This window comes from Beauveria bassiana (assembly GCF_000280675.1).
Source record: "Beauveria bassiana ARSEF 2860 unplaced genomic scaffold BBA_S00001, whole genome shotgun sequence".
Classification (NCBI taxonomy): Eukaryota; Fungi; Ascomycota; class Sordariomycetes; order Hypocreales; family Cordycipitaceae; genus Beauveria; species Beauveria bassiana.
The window spans coordinates 460,463-486,745 of NW_007930836.1; the positions used below are offsets into that span (position 1 = coordinate 460,463).

General features: G+C 53.5%; 6 protein-coding genes across 6 annotated transcripts; 3 read left to right on the plus strand and 3 right to left on the minus strand.

Annotated features, from left to right (window-relative positions):
* Positions 1-424: 424 nt before the first annotated feature.
* BBA_00158 (thioredoxin-like protein) lies at positions 425-1,556 on the minus strand (the record flags this gene model as incomplete). Its single annotated transcript, XM_008595255.1, has 3 exons — positions 425-763; positions 813-1,360; positions 1,478-1,556. 3 exons carry the CDS (start codon positions 1,554-1,556, stop codon positions 425-427), a joined length of 966 nt encoding a protein of 321 aa, XP_008593477.1.
* Positions 1,557-2,349: 793 nt separating this feature from the next.
* Positions 2,350-5,800, plus strand: BBA_00159 (uncharacterized protein; the record flags this gene model as incomplete). The annotated part of the gene is made up of 7 exons (XM_008595256.1): positions 2,350-2,936; positions 2,985-3,024; positions 3,075-3,504; positions 3,559-3,734; positions 3,782-3,930; positions 3,982-4,888; positions 4,937-5,800. The coding sequence occupies 7 exons, from the start codon at positions 2,350-2,352 to the stop codon at positions 5,798-5,800; spliced, it is 3,153 nt and encodes a 1,050-aa protein (XP_008593478.1).
* A 266-nt stretch (positions 5,801-6,066) lies between these two features.
* On the minus strand, positions 6,067-7,459 carry BBA_00160 (uncharacterized protein; the record flags this gene model as incomplete). Its single annotated transcript, XM_008595257.1, has 2 exons — positions 6,067-6,731; positions 7,444-7,459. The coding sequence occupies 2 exons, from the start codon at positions 7,457-7,459 to the stop codon at positions 6,067-6,069; spliced, it is 681 nt and encodes a 226-aa protein (XP_008593479.1).
* A 6,118-nt stretch (positions 7,460-13,577) lies between these two features.
* On the plus strand, positions 13,578-18,512 carry BBA_00161 (RhoGAP domain-containing protein; the record flags this gene model as incomplete). The annotated part of the gene is made up of 3 exons (XM_008595258.1): positions 13,578-13,948; positions 14,122-14,310; positions 14,384-18,512. 3 exons carry the CDS (start codon positions 13,578-13,580, stop codon positions 18,510-18,512), a joined length of 4,689 nt encoding a protein of 1,562 aa, XP_008593480.1.
* A 1,350-nt stretch (positions 18,513-19,862) lies between these two features.
* Positions 19,863-22,550, plus strand: BBA_00162 (C6 transcription factor; the record flags this gene model as incomplete). The annotated part of the gene is made up of 1 exon (XM_008595259.1): positions 19,863-22,550. One exon carries the CDS (start codon positions 19,863-19,865, stop codon positions 22,548-22,550), a length of 2,688 nt encoding a protein of 895 aa, XP_008593481.1.
* Positions 22,551-23,603: 1,053 nt separating this feature from the next.
* BBA_00163 (uncharacterized protein) lies at positions 23,604-24,488 on the minus strand (the record flags this gene model as incomplete). The annotated part of the gene is made up of 1 exon (XM_008595260.1): positions 23,604-24,488. One exon carries the CDS (start codon positions 24,486-24,488, stop codon positions 23,604-23,606), a length of 885 nt encoding a protein of 294 aa, XP_008593482.1.
* Positions 24,489-26,283: the final 1,795 nt, after the last annotated feature.

Below are 26,283 nucleotides of genomic sequence, written 5' to 3' on the forward strand. Positions count from 1 at the left end.
TCTTCGTGCGGCTGGCATAACCTGAAAATATTACCCGTGTTGCTCGAATCCCACTCAATGGATAGATCGAAGCGTCAGTTATGCCCCAGAGAAAATTTAATTGCAGCCGGCCACCTTACCAAACTGGTGTCTTGTGCTATTCCACAGACGTCGCGGTAGGGAGGCTGGACATAACTTTTATTTAACCTTTAACGTATTTGATTGTTTGTGGTGAACTAGAGCTGATGACTCGCTCCCATTATCCATCGGCACGGTGCAGCGCGAATGAGAATCAAAGTCACTGTCTCAGTTGAATGCAAAAGTTCTAACTACACTCGATCTCTCAGACATCAATAGTCCCTCCGTATGCACGCATCATTGAATATTCCCATAACGCCATTGACAGGTAGACTGTTTGCTCATTTCGAAAGCCTGCTTCAGAATCTTATTCCTCGTCTCCAACCTTTTGGAGGTTGCCCAATTCCCGCTTTGCGCCAGCTTCGCCAATCAGCTTCACCCTGTCTAGACGAACAGACTCTGCCTCGCCATCGCCCTGCTGCACGTATATGATGACCGTCGAGGTCTTCTGGAATTTGACAAAGCGCAAGGGGATGTTGGCAGTTCCATCCTCATTCCAGTCGTCAGAGCTGAGGTTGATGACCTGAGTCGGCTCTGAGTCGTCGGCTTCGGCAAAGTCCATGTTTTGCGGACGGTTGATGAAAAGGTGAATGACGTGGGGTCTCGAAACTTCGCCCTCGTCGTCAGCCGAGGGCAACGAAGTCAGCTACCGTAACGTCAGCACAGGCCCGTAAATTTTATGGGCCATTCCTTACCTGAATTGTGTGTAACTTGACGGTAGACTGGAAGGGAATGTAGAGGAGCAGTTGGTCATCCGCACCGCTTTGCACCCAATCCTTGGCCGAGCTAGCTGTGCTCTTGCCCTTGTCAAGACCACTGGGTTTCGCAGTATCAAACAGAGTGCGAACGGTCCCAGCCCCATCGTCGGCGTTCAGGACCTCGCAGTCTCTGATCTCAACCTGGTCCGTAATATCGCTATAGCCGCGAGGCAGCTCTGCTCCTCTCCAGCCGGACGCGGCGGCGCTGCTGGAGCCCGACTCGAGGGCCTGGGCCTCCTTGGCAATCTTCTCGGCAAACTTTTTCAGTTCGAGGGGGTTGGTACCCTGAGCCTTGTCCCTGACCTTGCCGTCACGGAAAATCAGAAAGCTGGGGGCCTTGGTGACGCCGTGGCTCTTGGCGAGGTCGGCATTTTTATCGAAATCGATTTTGACGAAGGAAATTCGGCCGGCGCGCGAAAGGGAGTTGGAGAGGGATTCGTAAACAGCGGATAATTGACTACTGAGCTCAGACAACTCGGAATATACTACAGAGAAGAGACAGACGGTCAGCAGCGTCGAGCATCAAGGAACGGCGCTGTCCATGTCCTGCAATGCGAGAACCAAGAGCTTGTTTGGCGGGGTGATGGGCGGCGGCGGCTTACTGTTGGCGACGACAATCGGAGTCGATCCAAAGACTGTTCCAAGCTGCTCCGAAGAGCTAATGGATATTGTCTTGCTCATTGTAATAAAATTGCAAGATTGTTTAGGCAGAGCGCGCAGATCAAGGACGTGGGTGGCGGGGTGATGGCGATGCAAGTGGTGCCTGGCTGAAAGCACACAAGGTGGCAGCTAGGTAGTGAGCCGTTGGCGTTATGGCCCCCGCTGAATTTGGCTCGACAACCAAGGGATGCACAACGTTGGATTTTGATAGGAGCAGCTTTGAATACCCAAGATCACAGTAATGTCAACACTCAGACACTGAGTATTTCTCACATTTCTCGTTGAATGCAAAAATCCTAGACTTCACGTGGCATCGCACTTATGTCCTGCTGTGCACTGCGGCTGAGCCATCACGGCGAACTACCTAATTGGTTGACTGGGGACTGCCAGCTGGTAAGCACCATAAAACATCTCAGCCTCTTCTTCCAACGGCCCGGCCCTCGCTCCCGCTCAGGGACCAAATTTCAACCCTGAGGTTCCGTCACATCTTCAATCTAATTACTGGACGGGAATCCAGTCACGAATAGGAAATGGACCCGTTCTACAGTAGTGAAGAAGACCGTCGGACACGACCGCCGCGCCATCGGACATATCGTGTCGAGCCGGTAGGCAGCTCATTGCCACCTCTTCGAGCAAAAATGCTAACTTGCGTTTTGAGAGACGAAGTAGCTACTACGAAGGAGAGCCCGGTAGGCGGCGTGCACAGCTACCGTCCAACTACAATGTTAATTACCATCCTCCGCGCCGCAGCTCACGTCCGAGGCGACGTCCTGTCGCTGGCTACAGTCGCTATATGGCGACACAGCATGAGCCAATGGCAACTCCCCTCATAGCGAGGGTAGAGCCCCGACCTGCTGTTTTTGCGGAAGAAGTTCCTCTGTACGCGTCCAGGTTCAGGACCAGCCCTTCACCCCCTGGCATACAGGAGCCTCGCCAAATATTCGTGGAGCGTTCAAATAGACAGGACAGAAAGCATCGAGCAGCGGAGAAGCGGTCCGCATCTGTATCCCCAGAGTCGGAAGCAAGCGATGTCGAAGATCGTGCTCGTGGCAGGTCCCCCAGTCCTCCTGCCCGCGTGAGAACAAGGACTCGCTCGTGGAGTAGATCACCATCTGTGCGAGCCATATACCCGTTTACTCGGGAAGCGATAGATTGGGAAAACTACGAAGACTTTAGCTTCGATTGCAAATCCGAGGCGCCCAAGAACAGCGACTCCCTAAGTTTTGATACCTCGTCTGCTGACCCGGACACTTCACCAGTCGATGCAAATCGATTGATGGATGACTCGAGAGTCAAACAAATTTATTATTCACGCTACACAGGAGATGCAGAAACGGGAGGTAGCCACACAGCTCAGCTCACCGAGATACACAATGGCAGTGGCGAGCTCTTCAAATGGCTGTATGTCTGCTGAACAGCTATCGGGCTCTATGGCTGACGTGAATGCAGACATATACAACAAGAGGTCATGAATTTTGACGAGTTCTGGGTAAGGATTGAGCTCCAGCTGCAATAATACTCGTCAATTGACATTCCTAGGCTGAAATCCCACGTCGAGTCCATGTGTCAGACATGGAGAGACGGGCTACGAATCGACTTCGCGCTGATGTCACCCGTCTGTGTGTAAAAACGCGATTCAATCCCAAGGGTGTTAACGTTGGCTACCTGGAGCCTCAATTTTTGCAAACACCACTTGAGCCCCCAAAGAAGAAGTTCGACCTAGATCGAGACGAGCCCCCACCGACCATGGCCAGATGGCTTTGTATGCCATTCTTTATACTGAAGCAGTACTCTGGACTCTTAGCAGGCTCCAGTATGGCTTCATTTCCTTCTCAGACACTGCTACAATCCCAGTACTCGAGGACTACAGAACAGAGGGATATGCAGCAAGCAGTGTGCGAGCTGGGCATTGCAAGCAAAGGAGAATGCTTTCATATTGAGCAGCTGTGGTGCTTGATGATCGGCGACAGTAAGGCTGATGCTGTTCTTCAGGTTGTTACTTGATACTGACCGTTGTGCTCAGGTCTACTTGTTACTTGCGGCAGTATGTCACGATCGAAGCTCGAGGGCAATGTGATCAAGCTTACGTCTGAACCGTCTCGTGCATTATCGGTTGCTTCGGCACCAGGACGAATACTGGTCAGGCATGGGAGCTCCCTGACCTGGAGCTTCAGCCCCGAGCAGTGTCCCACGTGGTTTGTAAGCGACGTAGTTCGCAGTTTCTGAGTGTACACTAACATATGTAGGATTTTATTGCCCACTTTACGGCATTTTGGCCTATGATGTTGGAATTCAAAAAGGAAGATACTGTCTTGTATGCCCGAGATTGGCCAAAGCTTCTCAGATTTCTGAGTACCAAGCGTCACAAGAATGTGGTGCTGACTCTGACGGCGGAGTAAGTGTCAAAGTGGTAATCGCTTACCAGGACTTGTCTAATACGTTACAGTCGTGAAAGATCTGTAGCATCTCGTGCTCTTCCAACTGCAGAGGAGGAGGCCGCAAAAGTAAGCGCCACTACCAGTGACACACTGCTGCACACTTTGGCCCTCATTGTTCAAAGCAGCGAAGGAGAGGAGAAACCACCTGTGATACAATCTGAGCTGAGACTGCAGCTGGAAGCAGCTGATAAGTTCTTGCTGGAGCAGCCAGCATACGCCACGCAAGCCGCTTACAGCAGCTGCACGGACATTACGCACAAGGCAGTACTAGAAAAGCTGAAACTGCAGGGTGTGAAAGTTGAGGACGAAAAGGATGATGTCCGGAAGCGTGAGTACGAAGATGGGATAGAGCTGTTCAACATTGCCGAGTATCTATTTCAACTCTTCCTCCCACTGGACTGCAATGGTCCCACGACAGGCAAGTTTTGGGGTGCTGTTTTGGACTTGGCTAGCGGTGCTAGAAGCGCGCATGGCAAAACGACCGAAGATGCACCCCCGCGACGCGGACGGCGCGATTTGCAAGCACACCAGGAAACTATTTTGAGGTCCCTACGCTTGATGTTCCCCAAGATTAAAGCTTTTCAAGCCATCATGTCGCATGTACCTAGTCAGTACCGCCTCAAACTAGAGGCACCGCGGCAGTTTGTCACTGCTTGGCTCCATATAGTCAGCGGTCTGGTCTTGTGTCGGGCCGGAGACGCCGCATGGGAGTCACACTTTTCAATTGCCGAAAGAAGACTGTTGAGTGATGGAATGGACACGATGATCCAGGCGCTTCCAGCCCACGACTTACTCGACAGCGTCGTTTTGCAACCTTTTGAGATTGCTTGTCTGGCAGTGCTCGAGCTGATGCAGGACCGCGCGTCACAGCCCGACGACATTAACGAGACGTACTCGCAGTATCTGGCATCTTTGGTAAGGTGGCACCCCCCCGTTTTCGAAGCTCATTCTTATACGTGACAGGACAACGATATTACCACGAAGCCGTCTGATAGATCGTATCAACATCGAATCGACCTTGTCAGGCGAGAGCTCTCGGCGGTGCGAAGGACGGTGACGCGTCAGCGACACATCATTGCAACTATGAAGCAAACAATGTACCGAAACGCGATGAATGACTTCTTCCGAGGCGTGGACGATGATGCTTATATTCCTCGTGCCAGGTATGCTCACCATATCAGAGGCACACGCAACGAGTACTACGCGGAAGGCCGAAAGGAAGAAGAGCACACTAGCTTTGATGCGACTCTGAAAGTGTCTCCTACAGACAAGAATGGCTTCCGGGGTCTGCTCTTGACGGAAAACTCGAGACAACTGGACCAGCGCGACTTTGAGTTTCGACGATACGTGGAATACGTCGATGATCTGGAACGGACTATTGCCTTCAAGATGAACTGGACCAAGGATCGACAGGAGAATGCCGTATATGCATTCACCATTGTCACCATCATTTTTCTGCCGTTGAGCGCGGTCGCTAGCGTCTTTGGTATGAACACGTCGGATGTTCGGGACATGGACTATAGTCAATGGCTGTTTTGGGTGGTGGCACTGCCGGTGACCATCTTGGTGATTGTCGTCGGGCTCTGGTGGATGAATGAGCTCGGCAACGTGGTGCGGTGGCTCAGCGGACGGCAGCCGGACGTAGGCGGCTCTGTCATGACGGGATACGGAGGCGCCACGGCAGAGCCGGTAGAGGTTCGATACTATTCGGACGTGGAAGAGGATAAGCCCCAGCGCTACAGTAGGAGGCAGACTTTTACGGAGGACGCATTCAGCCCGTATGATGATGGGCGATGGGCAAGGCGGCGACGAGGACGAAGGACATGATGTCGAGAATCATCACTTTATACATGTGAACCAAGTCAACACTGAGCAGAACAATCGACGAGCACAAAGAACATGATTGTGAGAATTATCAAATTTATACAACATGTTGGACTGAATAAACACTGAATAAAGCAAAACAGGTTCCACCAGGCCTCTCCTAATAAAAAACATTGAAGCTGGTGAACTGGCTGATGATAGGTTGCTGCCGCTGGCTGTCGAGATGATTGCATTCTCATTCATCATTAAAAGGTCGTTAGGCAAATTCCTTAGTAGCGGTAGACTGGGCGATCGGAGCGGCGGCGGTCGTAGTGCACTTGGTCATAATAACTCTCGGGATGCTCCTTGATGCGATGCTGATGACGGTGACGATCCTCAATGTTGATGTGGATGCGGTCCACGTCATCGGATTCGCACGAGGTGCTCGGGGGCGACGGCGAACATCTCCTCGGCGCATCGACGTAGCGAAACTGCGGCGGCGGCGGCGGTGGTGGCGGCGACGGGGGCTTGGTCTCTATAGCGGACACGTGGACGTGTACGGGGGCGGGCTGAGCCGGGGCGGGCTCGCGAACGGGATAGGGCACAGGCTCGCGGACGGGGTACGGGACGGGGTAAGGGACGGGGATGAAGCGGTCACGCTCGATGATGGTTTCCTTGTCGCGACGGGGCCGGTGGCGATGGCGCGGCCGAGGCGACGGGGGGTCCACGTCGACGGCGATGACGTTGATGGGCTCAGGTTCGGGTTCCGGCAGGCATGGCGGCGGCGGGCACGGCACGGGAGGGGGAGGAGGGGGGCAGACGACGACGGGCGCGGGCTCGGGCACGCGGCATGGAGGAGGTGGTGAGGGCGGCGCGATGCGGGTGATGCGGGTGCGCTTGCGGAGCTCGTCGGGCGGCGGACGCTCAAGATAGAGTTTCTTTTTGGAGTGACGACCTGAAGCAAAAGAGTTTTTTGTTTAGACTTTTATTTGGGTTTGGTAGTGAGGAGGACTAGGCCGAGAGGAGTTGGGAAACAATTAAAAACCAGAGCTTACCCATGGTGTAGTGTTGTTTTTTTTTAGGTTTGCAAGTGTTTGGTGCAAGATGTATGTATGCTATTGTTGTCGTCTGAGCCCGTTTGCTGTGATGATGTCACGAGTGTCCCCCCAGTGCGGCTGAGGATATGTATTTGTGGCGCTGCGCGACCGCGGCCCGCGATGCGACGATGAGAACTACTTGAAGACAGTTGGAATTTGAAGATGTGAAGCAGAAGAAGTAGAAGAAGGAAAAGGAAAAAGACACAAAAAAAAACTGGAAACACTTTGGGTAGTATGAGATAAGCTCACAGACTAAATAAAGAAGAAATGCAAGGCATGGCGCGAGATTGGGTGGGAACGGTATATGGTTGCCGAAAAGCAAGGCAGGAGGAGGAGGAGGGAGGGGAAGTCGATTGATGGATCACGACTCCACGAGCTACATGCACGAATAGCAGTCAAGCAGTGTCTGCCAAGGAATTTCTATTTTTTTTTTCAGCGGGCATCTTTCTCGTGGGGGCTGTGAAGTATACGAATGTATTCAGCCAAGGTGTCCCTCATCATTCAGGACAAGTGACGTCGGTGTTTTCATCGGCTCTCAAGTCTGGGTCTGATTGAGACTTATCCACCCACGGGCCACGAGGACCATGCCGAGGATGATGCCCGTAACTGGCCCAAAGATGTAAAAGATGTAGTTATGCCCAAATGTGGGCAATGGCCATTCTTCTTTTCTGGGTCAGCTCTTTCAGCTGTATAGCAGGTTGGGCATCTAGCGCTAGGCACGCACAGTGCTCATGACTAGGTAGAAAAACAGGAAACCCTACTGTTCATGCGCTTAAGCTGCGTAAACCGAGTTACGGGCGCTCTTGATGAGTTGTACTACGAGGGGACCCTTTGGGATATGTCTTTTGGTGTCGTCGTGTCCACGTGGGATGGGGGTGAGACAAGGCAAATGAATGTCACACGAGGGCCACTTGGCGCAACAAAGTCGGGATATCTGCTGAAGAAAGACGAGATGAAGCAGAAAAACTATGAGGCGCGCGGCTCGTCCCGTAACACGAAATTGGGCAACCCCATCTCTGAAAATTGACGACTTTTTTCCCTTTGCCCTTGGGTTTAACTTGGTGTTCAATGCGCGGTAAATCCCTCGACTTGTTGACGCCCAACGTGGGCCCCCGGGCGCTCTGGCGGCACCGTCTCCGGTACGCGGCGGCGCCGAGCAGCCTAGGCTTGTTGTGTGTTTAGCTACGTGGACACTATTTATGCGTCGGAAAAAGAGCAAAGGAAAACTGGTTGAAGAAAACAAAAAGAAGCAAACAAGCCAAAAAAAAAAAGAGGTATATCAAGTCAAGTTATAGGTCTGGAAAAAAAAAGAGACTCGTGGCGGGGGGAGTGCTACATGTGAAACGCGACACTGCGACTTGCAACTTGCAATGACCGTCATCAGACGACTCACGAGCTCGGCGGCTGGGAATCAGGCACGGAAGTATTTATGCCGCCTCGGCCAAGAGGGAAAGGCAGGTGACGTCAAGAGCAAGGGCTTTCCCGGCCTTGCGGTGGAGGGCATTATTTATTAACAAGCAGCAAGTAAGTCCCAGGGGTCGCGCTACGCATGACGGGGCATTCAGGGCAGCTCTGAAACAAAGGTGTCGTCTTGCAGTGGGCGCCTGGGGAAAAGGAAAAAAGGGTCACTTGACTAGGAGTCTATAGCTGGAAACAGGGTCAACGATATCAGACGTGATAATGATTTGGTGTTATAGGTGGAAAAGGACATGGGTGCAAAAACGTTCCGACTGCATTGTGCTGGCTCGATTCATGGAGATGGAAAACGCACACGAGTAATCGTCGTGACGATATCAACTATGCTTGGTCTTCAAAACATGTGTACTTGTGAAGGAAGACTTGGTTCTTAATGTTTGAAGTTGATGTGGGAAAACGTGGCTAGTTTATCGTCTACCACTTTTTGTTTCACATCACCAAGAAACGGTCCAGCACGGGAGCAATCTAAAACAAAATAATGGCACCAAAGACAATAATCCCACTGATTCTTGAGGCCTCGATTCATGATTCAACGGTGACGGTTATTGTTGATACGGTTCCGCCACGACTCAAAAAAGTTGCTCAGAGAAAAAGTTTGGACATTTTTTTTGAGCGATGGTGTATGAAACAAGGGTGGACTTGCACGCACACGCAAACCATCGTTTGTCGAGACGCCAAGGCTAGTTGGTGTGACATGGTTTGAGCGCCAAATGAACAAGGTGACGGGAAAAAAAAAGAAGAAGAATGCCATGCCGATTGTGCAAGACGTCGTTGTTTTGGTAAAAGGTTACACGGCGCGCACCCACGACCGGTTGTGCCTTTTGGCATGTCGTGCAGGCGTTTGCTGTAGCATACATGTGCACGGCTGTTTCTCTGTGTTCAGGTAGAGGTGAAACTCGACATTTTTCTGTTTTTGTGAAATGCATAGTCTATATTTTATCCAAGTTTATATCCAAGGCACGCCCTTGATGAAATCACTTTCTTAAGCCAAGGTGAGCTGATGTGGAATGGCGCTTTGGATAACAAGAATAAAACAAGAAACATGACTATTTTATGCCCTCTTGCGCAGCAAAAAGAGAAAAAAAAATACCATGCTGGGGGAATGCTGGCTTACGAGATTTGGACACGTCTAGTAATGAGTCTGAATCATCGTCATGTCAGGTGGAACAGTCGAGGGATGAACGGTTGGAATTTTTTTTAAAGACGGTAATTACAGAAAAACGGCGCTGAAAAGAGAAACATGAAAGTGGAACAATGTACTCAGATATCCGTAATACATACACCAATACTGGTATCCGTAAGGGACAGATGGGCTGTTCGTCGCAAATCAAGATGATAGGGGCGAGAGACACTGCTTCATAGAAGCAACAAATATAACGTGCCAAATAAGCACAAACGTACCATGCCAAATAAACACAACCCGTTGGCTCATTGAATGTCTTGATGACGGAAACATTGCAGCCAGGGATTCAAAACAGTAAGCGAGCTGCGAATCCCCACGCTGTCAGGTGGGACTCGCGAGCTTCCTATTAATAGTAAGGAAAGAACACGCTGACAAATTTCATCACCATGATCGGATACAGGGGATGCCATTGACCAGGTGAAACGCATTGCTTCGTGTAAGCGGGGGAAAGGACCTGCAGTATGTCGAATGCAGGCATCTCCATGCAAGTGAGAGCGAAGAGACAGAGGATTGTCACACGGAACACGGAGGAAGAAGAAAAAAAAAAGGAGAGGAAAAAAAAATAAATGAAAAATTAAGGTCTGCAAAGACAGCGTTTTACGGCAAAGGAATCGATTCAACTCAGTCAACGGGTACTACCGAATTTTTTAGTGTCAAGAACTTCGCGTATGAGGAGTGTCTGGGGGAAAGGGGGGGATGGGAGCAGAGCGCATGGACGGCATGCACCACGGCAGTCGAATGGGCGCGCTGTTCCGTCGAACAAGGTATACTGACGACATTGTTGGCATGAATAGTTAGGGACCAACACCAAGTAGGTAGTCAAGTATGAATTTGACGCGTTGGCTGTGTCCTGCTCGAATAGGCTATGCTCTGTTTAGTCCATAACTCTGTGTTGTTATCGGGTTTTTGGCGACGGGACCTTGATTAACGAGGGCGTCTAAGCGGGCGGATACGATTGAAAAAAGGCTTGGCAGTTTGTCCGGGTTCCTGATCTTGCACAAAATATTCAGCAGAAAAAAGATGGGCTAATCATTGTTAAATGCTTGCAATGGCTACGGATAGACACCGCACGCCACCCCCCACCCGCCCCTCGGATGGTTGCTACTCAGTAATTTAAAAGTATGGAGAAGAAGAGACCCAGGTCCCCCAGGCTGGCCAGTGTTTTTTTTTTTTTTTGGTGCAGAGCGGGACACGAGATTATTTAGACGCCCAAAACGCCCAAAGAGAAAGAGGAAGAAAAACCCCCCGAGGGACTGGGGCTTGATCCCTGGAACGCAAGGCGGCGCGGTGTGATGGAAGCAGCGCTAGGAGGGAGTTGTACTGGTAGTTACGAGGTATGTATCAACTGATATGTCGGAGTACTCCCGTAGATGGACTACGCAGTACATAATACAGTGGTGGTGTACGGATTAGATGGGGTGTGGCTGATCCGGAGAGATGCCGGGTTGTGCATCGGAAGCATGTAATATGTACTTGGTTCCTGTGCGTTATCCGTACTGGTAGATGAAGGGAGAGGAGGGGGGGCATTTCTGTGAGTATACCAGTACATGGCACGAGTCGAGCCAGGAACCAAAGCTTGACGAACGCGTTCTTTTATTAAAAAGGTGATGATATTTGACCATTTACCTGCGGTGAAGCGTGTTGGAACTTGGAGGTGGGATTGTCAGGGACCGGGCAGCAAGGTGGAAACAAGCCAGCGGGGTGTTGTGGGTTGGATATGATGGGTCGAGTTGCAGGGCTAGGCGACTGATGAATTGGGCGATTTACTTTGCATGTTCTGTTGTGTTGTTCAATTTTTTGATTTTTCCCTTGACGGGATGCGAAATTAAGAGAGTCTGTGAGTTGGCTCCACGCCGGAAGTCGGGTGGCGAGGCCGGCCGCTCAGGCGTACATAATAGGGCAGGAACCAAATGTAGGGCTTTGTTTATCAAAAAGTCGTGGAAATTGAGGGCAATGTCTGAATCGAATATCAAGGGCACATGAGCCGGGGCTACGGGATCTGGCTAGGGTTGGGGATGAGGGATGATGACTTATCCATATCGCAGTTGCGCAGCATGTTTCGTTGCCTTCGTTTGAATCCTTGCAGTACTGGTAGCAGATAGATGGATATTGGCAAAAAAAGGGGAAATGACATGAACGTCTGATCGCAGGGAAATGAGGTGTGCTGCAGCGGATCACGAGAGGGACTGGGTGCAGGCCAGGCCATGGCCCAGGGGTGATTGATGCTGGGGGTTCTACCGGTAATATTAACAGTGGCGGGAGAGGGGGGAACTTGACCACCCTCTTGTCTTGAATTGCCTATTTCTTTTACTGTTTAGCTTCTATTTAGTTATCAATCAAAATCAAATCACCAAAGATTACCGGATGAGAATTCCCGTCAATCAATATATCAATCATCAATGTGCTGTCAGAAACACTGGCCCCCAGAAACCCACGACAGAGTCTCCAACGGACACCATGGTAGATGCCGCCCGAGACCCGCTAGAACAAAAAAATGACCACACCCGACAGGCCTGCCAACTGCCACCAGGCTGCCACCAGGCTGCCAGCTGCCTGGCAGTGCCTGCCACCTGCCACCGGCCCCGGCAGGACATCCCTGCTGCACCGGCTGCAAGCGCACTGCAGTCTGCAGACGCACAGCAGGCTGTTGTCGCACGCCCTCGCTTGTGTGTTCGTCTGGCTTGGTGCCTGGCGATACCTAGATTCAAGAGATTTCGATAAACATTGCTTTTTCCCTCCTTGATTCTCTGCAACGGGACAAACACTTGCTACCCAAACTTTGTGAATGCTGTTAGCGCTGCCTCGTTGTACAGTACCTTTAGGTACCTACCTACTTGTAAACCTCAGGTACAACCTTGCTATGATTGTACTGCTAAGGCCCTGGCTGCTGGCCCGTGCTGGCCCGTCACCTGTCTCTTCTAGACTTGCAGCTGTTACATCGGTTCATCGGTGGTCACTGGTCACTGATTGAAAAAGGGGGCTGCTGCACAAAAGATGTCCATGAAGAAAAGAGTTCATTAATTTATTCTTGTCCAGACATGAGACGGAATTTTGATCCTTTGTATCTGTATCCATGCTCTGTACCCGTACACGCTCGCACTACGGATTAACAGGCCACAGAGCGTCTGGACGCTGCAAGTCACCAGAAAAATAAATGGAGAAGATACATCGACACGATTAATCGAGAGAATAAACTCAGAAAAGACGCGGATAAACCCAGAAGATAAACCCAGAAAATAACCCAGTAAAGCCGCTAATCAAACCCAAAACCTCTTTCCATCCTCTCTTTGGCCCCCCCCCAAATATCCGCATGTCCCAATAACCACCTATCATGACAGTAGGTCTCCTGTCCCGGCTGTTCGTCCACCCCTTCTTGCCCTTGCACGCTTGCACCCCTCTAGTCCATACCCACCCACCGCCGCCTTTTGCCACCCCTCCACGCCCCCCCCTCATCCGTCTTGGGCTGCTGCTGCTTCTGCTGCTGTCGCTCTTCCACTCCACCAAACACGCGCTGGCGATATTATCACGGCTCTTCTCTTTCTCTGTCCTACGCTTGCCTCTCTTTTTTCTTTTTCTTATTCTCCGCCGAACTACTCTCTCATTCTGCTCTCTTGCCGCCGGGGGCCCTCTCTGTGCCATCTTCTGTGCCATCATATCCACTTACGACGTTTTTTCCCTCCAACTGCTCTGCCCTTATCAACGGTGCTCGTCCCAGCACTTCGGCCCGGACAGAAAAACGAATCACCGGATTTTAATACTTCCTCGTTTCTCGTCATCCCTCTTCAGCAATCGACAACTCAACACATGTCCAGTCACTACCCTTACTAGACTCGACCGCAATTCCAGAAGCCGTCCTCGTCCCATCATCGCGCCCCTGCCGAGCTGGCCACGCCTCCGTTCATGCGTCGTTGATCAGGGTGACGGGACAGCCATCTCGAAACCCTCCTACGCGAGAGTGGCCCTGCAGACCCTCTTCCTCACACGGAGCCCCCCCCCCCCCCCCCCACCCAATTGGCCGACCCTGACTCTGTCGCCAGTCAGCATCATGTCGCAGCCTGCATTTACCCGTGGCCGGCTCCCTGCTGCTGCCGCTGCTGTCACCACCACGGCTCCTCCTTCAACAGACGCCAACGTCGACGTCAATACCGACGTCAATACCGACGTACCTCTGTACTCCCAGTACGCATCTTCCCCTCCTGCCAGCCCTCGACGACGGCCTCCGCCTCCTCCGACCTCTCGTCGCCTCGACTCCCAGCAACACGACGTCGCCGCGGCCCCCTCGCACGATTCGCGTCCGCATCACGCCTTTCTTCACGAATCTCAACCCTTGCAGCACCTTCACGCTGCAGGACCTCACTCGCCACAGTCTGTAAAACCTTTGCTTCACCTGCCAGCAGCTCTTGGTCCTGGTCCTAAGTCAGTACTTGCCCTCGTGCCAACCCCCGGCGCCTTCATCCGTCCCATCACCTTGTGCTAGCCACAGTCTGCAACATACTGCACCTCTTTTACCCGCCTTCCCGCTATCCTTCTTCCTTCTCTCCATCTCTTTTGTTCCCTTTCCCAGGCGCTGACCTCTGTTTCTGGTCTAGATCACCCCGTCCTGCCGCCCCGAGTCCACTTTCCGCAACACAGCAATACGATCCTCCGGCTACGAGCAAATCACGAGAGCACTCTAGAGGCAGCCCTCGTAAGTCTGGCCGCCACAATCAGCCTGCTGCGCAGACGACCTTTTACTCGGATTCGTCAGGCCCTTCGAGTCCAGACCGAGCTATCGCAAAGTATGTACAGCCTTCGTCTACATCTCTACGCTGTGCAATCTTTCAGTCTGACGGTGCTAATCGTCTTCCGCAGCAGCCAAAGCGTTCCTAATGTTTCAAGCGTCAACCGCAGCGTCTCCCAACCACTGACTTCCGAGAAACCTACTGCGGCCCCAGGATCGTCTAACCTTTCCATGGATGCACCCGTTGTAGCGGCTCTGGCCCGCGCCATGCCCGCGCCAAGAAACTCCTCTCTTGATACAGCCATCTCAGCCATGTCAACCCAACGCCCAGACGGAAGCGCCTCCAGCTCAGCCCCGCAGTCTCATGACATTGCTCATCTAATTCAAACTGCCGGCAGCCCAGAAGCCGTCATCAAGTACTTGTTGAAAGAGAAGCAATCCCAGTCGCAGCAGAACAGCCAACTATGGAGATTAGTTGATAAGCAGCGAGCCATGATCCTCGGCCTCAACAAGGATCTCGAGGCGGCCCTCAAAGATAAAGAACGTTATAGGAGAAAGCTCAAGGAATTCATCAATAATCCTTCCGTTATTCGCGCAGCTGCAGGCCGCGTCCCCCAAGGTGGTGCACAGGAACCTCGTCCTACTCCTCAGGTGGATGTGGATACGCACAACGTCATGAACCCCGATTCCCCAGTGCTCGAATCAGACAGTCAAAAGAACTCTCCCGTCGATCTCACAATGGCGCCCTATCCCATTACACCGCCGGCGGACCGCCCACACCAACACCAAGCTTCAGCTACCGGCGTTGCCGAGGTTCTTGATCCTTCTCGTTCCATGCCAAAGCCTCGGGAACACGCCCTCAATAACTACGACCACGAAGCCGAGGAAAGAGTCGAAGAGCAGGCGCGAAAACAGCGCGGCGAAGAAACGCTGCGTGAGATTCCATTCAACGTACAGTTGCCGCCGTCGCGAAGTCTCCCAACTGAATCCCCCAAGATGCCGCCGTCGCGAAGCCTCCCAACTGAACCTCCCAAGATGCCACCACCGCGGCTCCCATCCCGCCCAGAGTCCCCGTCCCGCAAGAAAGAATCCGCTTCAAAGCCTGCTGCTCCATCTCGAAAAGGGCCACCTGCACCTCTCCAGTTGCCCAAGGGTCGTCCAACGCAATCCTCACCTCCCGTTGGTCAAGGTTCCGACTCTGAATCAGAATATGATGATTTGTTGAATGTGAATAAGCCTGATCGATATCTTATAAAAGGGGCTGCCGGCGATGCGACTTTGAATCCTAGCTCAGCTGAACATGCAGGCACTCCGGACCATGACCACCGCGCGGCAACCATACCCGATATCAACGAGCCTAATCCGACGCAGGCTGCTTCCAAAGGACAAGGGCCTGAAGCTGCCACCGCATCTCTTGCTGCTGTTTTGAACACTGAGCGAGGCCAGGCACTGGCACCGCCCATGCCGAGCCCTGGTTTGCCCATGAGCCCGCGACCTTTAAAGACGAGCGCCCAATCACCCCCGCATTCACCACGAAGTCAAATGTCACTCTCACCGAGACCGCCTCGCCAACCTATCCCTCTACCCCCAAACACTCCTCTTGCTACTTCATCCAGCGCCTCCTCCACCGCACCTTCTCAGCCCTTGCAAGATTCACCCTTAAACGTACCTAGTATACGCCAGATCGACTTGGACGAGAAACCGCCAGCAGACGCGCAGGCAAGCCCGACGGAGCACAAACAAAAACTCAAGGGCTTAGCCACGGACGAATACCCTGACCTGCTCCTGCCACCGAATGCCCTCCCGTCCATCGACATCAAAGTTGCATCTTCCCGAATGAAGCCATCTCGAGCTAGCTTGCTCTCGCTAGCCCAACTGGAAGAAGATCCCGTCTTCACTCTTGCCGTCATCTCTAGAGCTGACCGCGGTGAGCTTTGGCGTGTAGAAAAGGACACTTTGTCTCTATCTAAGCTTGATCAGCGCATGAAACAATGCCAGGTCTTTACTGCAAAGACGCCAGAAAAGTCGCTTTTCAACGGGCATTCGCCAGCTAAGCTGGATGCCCGTCGACAGGCCCTGGAGCAATATATGGACGAACTGCTCAATACTGAGCTTGATGAGGCTACAGCTCTCGAACTGTGCAAATACCTTTCCACTAACGCTTTTGCCCCCAATGATGACGAAATTGGTGCCGTTTCCAGGTTGACGCCAGATCAAAGCGCGCAGAGCTTTGCGCCTGATGGACGCGTAGTGCGCAGTGGTTACCTCACCAAAAAGGGCAAGAACTTTGGAGGCTGGAAGGTCAGATTCTTTGTCCTGGACGGTCTTAATCTGAAGTACTATGAGACTCCCGGCGGCCCCCACCTTGGGACCATCAAGCTGCAAGGCGCGCAGATTGGAAAGCAGACGCCTAAAAGCGATAAACAGTCGCATAAAGGCGATAATCAGCCGCTTAAAGGCGACAATCAGTCGCCTGTCCCCTGCAGCACCGGAGATGACAACGACAACCAGTATAGACATGCCTTTATGATTCTCGAACCAAAAAGAAGGGACTCAACAAGCCATGTCAAGCACATACTTTGCGCCGAAGACGACGTAGAGCGCGATTCTTGGATCGATGCACTGATGCAGTGGATTGAGACTCGGGATTCCGAAGGCACTGACAGCCACGCAGCCAAGCCCGCTACTCATGACCGACCGAACCAAGAGTCGACCGGAGCAAATAAGCTGAAAAAGTCTCTGCAGGCACGAACTGCCCCTCAACAGGCTGGAGAGTCTGATGGACTCATTGGCGTGCGTTATGATTCGACCAATGCTGGAGATGCGCCACAGCATGGTACTTCTGCTGCGCGACCCAACGCTGCACCTGGTCTACCCGAGCAGCCTAGCCTGCAGAACTTGGGTGATACACCAACCACCTCTACCCCCAAGGTGATTTCTGCTCCCAAGGACCTTCACTTGATTTCGGACGCCTCGATGTGGGGTAACAGGCTCGGGCCTCTTCAGCCGTCTGCTGAGGATAAGAAGCAGAGGAAGCGTAGCTTTTTCGGGTTTGGGCCCAAGACAAGATCGTCGTCGGATGGCCAGGAATCTCTGGCTGGTAGCGAAAGCGGATCGGCGATAGTGTCGCAAGGCCCGACATATCACGTTGGGCATGTCTTTGGATCGTCGCTGGCTGAAGCGGTCCAATTTCACCCGCCACGCGACGTGGATGTGCCGTTGCCGTCAGTCATCTATCGCTGCATCCAGTATCTGGAGGCTCATAATGCTCTCAACGAAGAGGGAATTTTTCGCCTCAGTGGTTCGAATACCGTCATCAAGCAAATTCGCGAACGATTCAATCACGAATCGGACATTAATCTCATCACTGACGAGAATTACTATGACATTCATGCTGTGGCATCGCTGCTCAAGTTGTACCTGAGAGAGCTGCCCTCGACTATCCTTACACGCGATCTGCACCTCGACTTTTTGAACACGACGGAAATCACAGATCGCGATGAAAAGATTGCGATCATGGCCCACCTTGTTCAGCGACTCCCGGAAGCCAACCTGATTCTCCTCAAGTACCTTATTTCGTTCCTCATTCGAATCATTAACAACTCTGCGGTGAACAAGATGACAGTACGAAATGTTGGCATTGTTTTTTCACCAACGCTCAACATTCCGGCGCCAGTTTTTGCTACATTCTTACAAAACTTTGAAGGAATCTTTGGCATTGACCCTGAAGAATACGAGCTTCCGACAGCGTCGGCGACGGAGGCTGTGCAGATGACGCATGCGGGAAGGTCGTCGCGTTCTGACGGTCCATCACGCCAGGAAACAGCACCTCGACCATCGACATCGTCGGGAAGTGCCTCTTCGCCTCACAGACAGGCGAGAGTCGAGGCCGTACGGGGGCCGTCGAGATCGACCCCCACGCCGCCACTTTCGCAGAGCAGGATTCCCGCCCGGCAGTCGCCGACACCGTCCACGGGGTCCACCCGTCCGGCCTATGAACCAGCTCACCTTGCTCAGCAAAACGCAGGTAAGGTCTCGGGTGCGGCAGTACAGCGGCCTGCATACGAGTACAACCACGGTCTGGAGCAAGCGGGCGGTACAGGCGCTCGACCTCCGGCTGCTTACGACAGAGCCGTTTTCCAGCCTCCCAATGGACCTGGTAGCAGTTCGAATCTGGCGCCGAATGAGCGGGGAAATAAACGGCGAGAGAGTTCCGTCTATGCGAGCAGCGGCGGAAGCAACAGTCGCTCTCTGTACTAGAACCATTTTTCTAAGACGATTGGGGAATTGGCGTTTTTATATGATACCAGAATGATTGATTTGTTGGCGGGTTTCCGCCTCACGACCACTCCCATACCCAAGCACCTGTGGCGCACAGCGATACCACTCTGTTCAGGAATTTACTGGATTTGAATTTATGCAAAGAGGGACGAAATGCCATTTATGCGCAGGTTGGGAGGCTACAATTAATGGACTGTTTTGGGTTAGGATAAGCGCGGCGTTTTGTACTGTCGGATGATGCTCGACTGGTCGAGTTTACTCTTCTCGGCAGGTTCTCTTTTGGTATTGGGGAAGTTTTTTTTTCGGTATTTTGCCCCGACTGCGGTTTCTTTGAATTGGAGAAAAGTATTCAACGTGCAGACTGGACTTGGGAATTTCCTTCATAATTTTCTGTTCAAGACGTGAAAACGAGAGTACTCATAGAATAATGACAAGTTGAATTTTTTCGATTCTTCGAGAACGGCCTGCAAATGATGCTCGTGTCAAGAAGCCCTTTCGAAACGGAGACGCCGTCCGTGTGACACATTCGGCCAAGGAAATGGCTTACAAATTAGCATTGTGAATTCACAACTGACCACTTTTTTCGCCTCCCAAATCGCATTGACTTTACTTTTAAAGTTGTGAACTTGCATTGGCTAAGCGCGCAGGCGTTCTTAATAATACCGACAGGCTGCAGCGGTTTGTCAGCTCTGTTGCCGCGAACGCATGTCGTCGACCTTTGGAGCTGTCCCCCCTACCTTGCGCCGAGCGCGAATCGATGGCCTTTGTCCGAGCCACGATGCTCATTTAATATCGTTTTTTTCTCCATGTCTTTACAGTCTCTGCCCAGTCTTTTACTCTTTTTCACAAGACAAAGGTCAATCGCTTTCCTCGAGAAGTTAATTCCGCTGACTCATCATCACTACAACAAAGTAACCCCTCCAAGGGAAGAAAAAAAAAAGGTCGGAGGCAACGGAGCTACGAAACCCCCGCAAGAACAAAAGTCGGGTATATCGGCGCTTGCGAACCTCCGTGGGCTTCCCAAAGAAGGAAAAAAGTTGCGTTGAAACTTTTGTTCCGCGGATGAGCAACAGCGCGCCAATAAGCATACGGATGATTTGGCCCCGAAAATCTGACAGGACATTGGCCAGCCACCCGCCATCTTTGATCTGCGAGCGCGTCTAGGTGGACCGATTTGAGAAACGTGCGATCGGTGGGCGGGCGCGTTTTTATTATTTTATTTTAGTTTTTATTTTATTACTCTGTGGCACCGACAATCTAGGGGGAGAACAAGTCCTTCCCCTCATCTTGGCTTGTTACCAAGGGAAGAGGGCTTCCCACCCCGATATAATGGAGGAGAGTGGCTCGGGCGCCGCTGGGGGCTATGCGTCCAGCGGAGGGGAATCGTCCCCGTCGTCGGTCGCATCGCACGGCACTCGCGGCGACGGCCCATCCTCCGGCTCCCCGGCACAAGCTTCTGCTGCCGCCGCCGCCACAGACCCTAAAAAGCTGCGCGCGTGCGAGGCCTGCCGCGGTCTCAAGGTGCGGTGCGAGCCGGATCCGAACGACGGACCCTGCAGGCGCTGCAAAAAGGCGAACCGCCGCTGCGTGGTGACGGCGCCGACGCGCAAGCGGCAAAGAAAGACGGACAGTCGCGTGTCGGAGCTGGAAAAGAAAATTGACGCCCTGACGGCGAGTCTGCAGGCGAGAACAGCTGCTGGTGGTGGTGGTGGCGCGGGCGCAACAACAACGCAGCAAGACGTGGCGCCGGGGCGGAGGAGGAGGGGCGGCGGCGGCAGCGGTAGCGGACACCAGGAACGTGGTAGCTGGGAGAGAGAGGTGGCGCCGTGGGATACCGGTCGCCCGGCGGACCAGGACAGCCCCTTTCAACAGCTGATTACCATGGCGGGCCGCAAACGCAAGGCCATGGAGGAGAGCACGACCGCCACCACCACCACCCCGGACGTTGGCAGCAGCGCGGCGGCGGCTGCGGCCGATGCAGAAACCGACGACAGACAGCCCTCGACGGCAGCGGCCTCGGTCGGCTGGCCGGCGTACACGTCGCGCTCCACCGACGGCGACGTCGTCGACCGCGGGCTGGTCCCGCTCCAGCTCGCGGCACGACTCTTTTCGCGGTACAAGACGCAAATGGTGCGGCACCTGCCCGGCGTCGTGTTCCCGCCGAGCATCACGATATCGGAGCTCCGGCGGGCGAAGCCGGTGCTGTTCCTGGCGCTCATGGCGGCGGCGGCGGGCGAAGACCACGCGCTGCAGCGGGTGCTGCAAAAGGAGCTGATGCAGATTCTCGCGCAAAAGGTCATGGTGACGGGCGAGAAGAGCCTGGAGCTCGTGCAGGCGCTCAACGTGGCGGTGATTTGGTACTGGCCGCCAGAGTACTTTGAGGAGCTCAAGTTTTATCAGCTGATTCACACGGCGGCCGTCATGGCGATTGATATTGGGCTCGGGAGGAGGACGAATGGCAGGATGAGGAGGAACCAGGGAATGGCGGGGGGCATGAGCTTTGGTGCTGTTGGCGGCGGCGGCGGTGGTGGTGCTGGGTGGCGCGGCGATCCGTTGTTGCGCAACAAGGCGCCGCCGCCGGACCCGACGAGCCTCGAGGCGCGGCGTACCTGGCTGACGTGCTACTACCTGGCGTCCAACACGGCCATGTCGCTGCACCGGCCGAATCTGATTCGGTGGACGGCCTTTATGGGCGAGTCCATGGCGCTGCTGGAGAGCTCCGCCGACGCCGCGCCCACCGACAAGTACTTTTGCCACTTGGTCTGGACGCACCGTATCGGCGAGCAAATCGGCGCCGAGCTCTCCATGGACGATCCGGACGCGGCGGTGGATGTGGGCGCCGACGCGCGCACGCAGCAGGCGCTGCGCGCGCTGGGCAGCGATCTGGACCGGTACAAGGCGGGCGTGCCGCCGGCGCGCATGCAGGCTACCCTGCGCATCGCGTTTGATCTGCTGAAGCTGTACATGCACGAGACGGTGCTGCACGCGGACAATATCGGCAATGACGACGACGGCGGCGACGGGCTTGGCGCATCATCATCATCATCGGCGTCGCAGCAGCAGCAGCAGCAGCATTACGTCGACGACTTTGATGACGAAGCGCGAACGGCGTGTCTCGCAGCCATCAACGGCATCTTTGCAACGTTTCTGGCCCTGGATGTGGAAAGCATTCGGTGCCTGCCCGTGTTCAACTTTGTGCGCGTCGCGTACGCAGTTGTGGTGCTGCTGAAAATGTACTTTTCCGCTTCGTCGGCGGCCGGGTCGTCGTCGTCGTCGTTGCGGGAGAGCATGCGCGTGCAGGAGCATCTGGATGCGCTGCTGGATAAATTTAGGCTGACGGCAAAGGAGGACAAGTGCAGGCCGGCGAGCAAGTTTTTGGTGGTGCTGGCGATGCTGAGGAGCTGGTTTGTGAAGCAGGGCAGCACGGAGAGTGGTGGTGGTGGGACACGACAGCAGCAGCAGCAACAGCAGCAGCAGCAGCAGCAGCAGCAGCAGACGCAGACGCCGCAGATGCAGACGCAGACGCAGTATCAGCAGCCGGTGCAGACGCAAATGCAGCAGACGCAGAGGGTAAACACACCACTGCAGCTTCTCTCCGAAGTTGCCACGGGCAGCGACCCGAGTAATCCAGGAAGCGCGTCGGACCCCTTTGGTTACTACCGCCAGCAACAGCAGCAGCAGCAGCAGCAGCAGCAGCAACCACCACAACAAGCCTTCTTCATTGACCCCAACGCCGGCGGCAGCAGCAGCAGCATCGACTACCCGCCATGGCTCGCCGAGGCCGTCATGTCGGGCAGCGGGGGCGGCGGGGTCGGCGGGGTCGGCGGCAGTTTCTACGACGGGATCGGCGGCGAGTTTCCGACAGCCATGGGCATCGGTGCGATTGAAGGGTTCGATGCGGCGGCGGCGGCGACGGCGGCGGGACGTGGAGGAGCCGGGATGAGCGCGGCGACGAACGATCAGTTTTGGACGGATATGTTTCAAGGGATTCCGGACCCAAACATGTTTACGTTTTGATGAGTGTTGGCGCGGGGGGAATGTGAGAGGAGGAGAGAAGGGAGCTGATGATGTGACGATTGGGGGTGGGGGAGGGAGGGTCGTTTGTATAATAGTGACGAGGTAAGCAGAGGACGGGATTGAAATGTACAATATTGTTGCTTGGCTAGGCGTGTGGGATTCCAGAGGAAGATGGGTTATAATGAGGAAAGAATGAAAGTAACGAGGACATACGGCTGTGAAAACAGATTCAGCTGTCATGATGTATGTATGTTGCTAATTTGTATTATTATTGCGCTTCAAGTCAATCATTCCGTCATCAACGTCTACTGCACCGTCACTCATATTTACGACAAAACCAATTGTCAAGTTTTCATTTGTAGCTATTTTGCCAGCCAATCTTGATACGCCACCGGCTCTCGTCGAAAAAAGTAAGACAAATATGACAATACAGCGCGTAAATAAACATTTTAAGCGAACAATCCGTTACGCTGCAAACTGGACCAGTCTTGTTTGCATCCATTCAAGCCGCCACCAGTAAATCCACCAGTTTCAACAAGAGCCCCTTCAATATCATCCATTCAACAGCCAATATCGTATATTCACCGTAGCCCACCTAGGCCAAATAGTGTACATGAATCAAAGCCATGTGTCGCAAGTAACAAATGCGTGGGTTGTGTTCGTAAAGCCGTCCGCCCCGAGACGGCATGATGCCATCGCTTAACAAAAAAAGTAATAAAAAGAAGAAACGCTGGAGACCAACACTGCAGAAATGAAGAGTCATGTTTTCCACATTTTGTGTCGCGCCATTAATATCCGCCGGTACAGTGCGAATGAGGTGCTCGAGTGTCGAGTAAATCCATCGCCATAGAATAAGCATGAGCTGATTGATGAGCTACTCGACGGACTCAACTCGTGCAGACCAAGTCTGTCAATTTTTGGTTGATTCATGGAAGGTTTGATGGGTCAATGAGAATCAGATGACAATGAAATCGATTGCATCAATGTGCATCGAAGTAATTCCGCCCAATGTATTGCACAGATTGATTGCATCTGAATGATTTGACACTTCAATCAATCCATGTAGAAATCTCCCTTGAGAATCCTCTCCTGGAACGCATCGGGCTTGGGCTTATCTTGCCTAGGCTGCACGGGAGGAGGCACCTGACTGGGAGGCGAAGCCATCTCGGAGACAGACCTGGCACGGTCATGGGCCATCCTAGTAGGCGAGCCAGAAGCGAAGGAAAAGGAGGGTCGGGCGCTGGCGACGGAGCTCTCTGCGCGGGATCTCAACTGTTCGGACCAGTTGAAGCCTTGCTGGTCTGCTCGAGAATTTGCATAGTCAGAAGGGGCTCTTTTGTGCATGGTGAAGCTTGCCTGTGGTAGAGACGACGACAGGACGGTGCTTGGGCGGCGCCCGGAGACGGACCAGCCCGACGAGGCCGCCACGGGAGGCGACTTGTTGGTGGAGAGCCGGCGGGCGAGGGCAGGTTGGGGCTGGGCCTGCTGCGGGTGGGCAGGAGGAGTTGTTGGGTTGGTATTACCATTGCCAGGGCTGTTGGAGGGGCGATACCCCCTCAAAGAGCCAGAGCCGGCCGAGGCACCGAAGCTCATGCGTCGAGTGAAAGGCGTGTTGGGCGTGGTTCTAGCGCTGCCTGGGACAAAGTCGTCATCCTCGACGGCAGACTCGTCGATGGAGCCGGCGTTGGAGCCGGCGTTGGAAGTGGTCGAGACGCTCTCGCGGCGGACAAAGGCGGCAGGGTTCGTGGGCGAGCTGCCGGAGAGGCCAATGGTGCTCACGGATAGGCGGCGACCGCGGGGGTCAGTCATGCTTGGAGCGCCGGGCAGTGGGGGAACATTTCCATTGGAGGGCCCGCGTTGGAAGAGGTTGGAGAGGGCAGCCTGGGTGATGGAGCTGCGGCGATGGGCAACGCCGGCGTTGGGAGCGTTGTCGGACATGCCAAAGGGTGGGCGTTGTGTCGAGAGGTGCAAGAGCGTGATGCGGTGATGGTGTCTGGTTGGCCAAATGCCGAGCGGGCTTGTGACAGCCGGCGAACGTAACTATGGACAATTGAGTGGGCTCGCTGAGCAGCGCAAGCTAGCGACGTTTGCGGCAGTAAGCAGTCAAAAAAGAAAATGAGTCCAAGATCGAGTTGAAAAAGGTCGAGTGAGATGAGTCGATGAATGGGGATAGGCAGAAAAGAGGTAAAAATGAGCAAGAGTGAGAGGGGAAGAACGCGCTGGCAGTGGTGGTGTTATATAAGATGATTTGGCGGGCGCCGGCAGAAGTGGAATGATGAGGGGCCTGGCTAGTCAACACAGAGCGTGACTAGATGAGAATGGCGTGAGATGGTGGGATGCGGCAACGGTGAGATGGAAATACGGGTAGGGAAAAGAAAGAAGAGAAGTATTAAGAGGGTGTGGGAGAGAAAATTGGCAGAAATGGAACGATGGGAGAAGAGGAGGGTGGCAGCGCAATGAGTGAGGGGAAGAGACGAGAAAAAGAGAAGTGGTGATAGGCTCGGTTAGTGGCATCTAGCAGACAATTTAGCGTGTTGCAGCGGTGCAGGTCGCCATTCGCAGCGGCGTTTAGTGGCTTCAGTGACATCAATTCCAGTGGCGACGTGAACTAAAGGCTGACAAGCCAGAGCAAACGCAACTAAGCCGTTTCGGGTCTCAGCCACAACTTGGTCCGACGCCGGAGCCGTGATGCGGTACTTGGTCTGCGACGCACGCTGACCAGTAAACACAAGTACCGCCCGTTTCTGGGGTACTTGGCTGCTGCTGTGGAGCTCACCATCTCGATTGTGCCACTTGTTCTGCACCCAAGGATATCCCCGTCAAGGTACGGAGACAGACTGCCGCAATCCAGTCAAGACACGGTCACTGACGGTGCAACCTTAAAATATCGTCATCAAGTCTACGACTCAAAGGGTACAGTGCAGCACATGAGAAGCATGAGAAGTCGGCCATGACGTACGGAAAAGGCTGCAATCCGGGTGGAAATGCTACCACAAACAGGCACACGAGACACTATCCGCACACGCGTGGCGCTCAAGGTCTTGCAAAAAAACAGGGATGATTCATGAAAAAGTCAACAGAAAATAGGGGTTCGAATGTCTGTCTTGTTCTTGAAAAAGTGCGTATTATTGACCGCATTTGTCTCGCTCATCATTTGTCCCTGACGTATGATCCACATGGACCCTAGGTCGTCCAAGCCAAGTTTCATTTCAACTGCCCGGTTGCCCGGTATCACTTCACTGTCTCTCTCTGTGACAGGGCAGAAACACCATTTGGCGGTGGTTCGCGACGACGAAAACGGACAAGACGACATGTACCTCCTCAGACACGACCTACGAGACTGCGACCCCAACTTGGACGGGTGGCAGTACCAGTATCCGTATCCGTAGAATAGGGCGAAAAGTCGAGCCACAGAATAAGGTGTGCATTTGCCTGTATTGCCTGTGTGGGCTGTGGTGTGCCCATTCTTGCGCTTTGTGGTTCCAGCGACTGGCAGTACAAGCGGCACGCCAACCACCTAGACGACGACAACAGCGCTGCAGCACGTCGACGGCACACTCAAACGACTGGATGATTAGTCGGCACAATAGAGTGTAACCTCTGTATGGAGGTGTACAAATCATCAGCCAGCGGCCGACAACTGGTCCTGCCACTTGTCGATCAGTCATGAAAGCTTGAATAAGGTAAATAGGTGACGTAGACCCTGTTGCGGGGAACTTGAGTAGATTGAAGT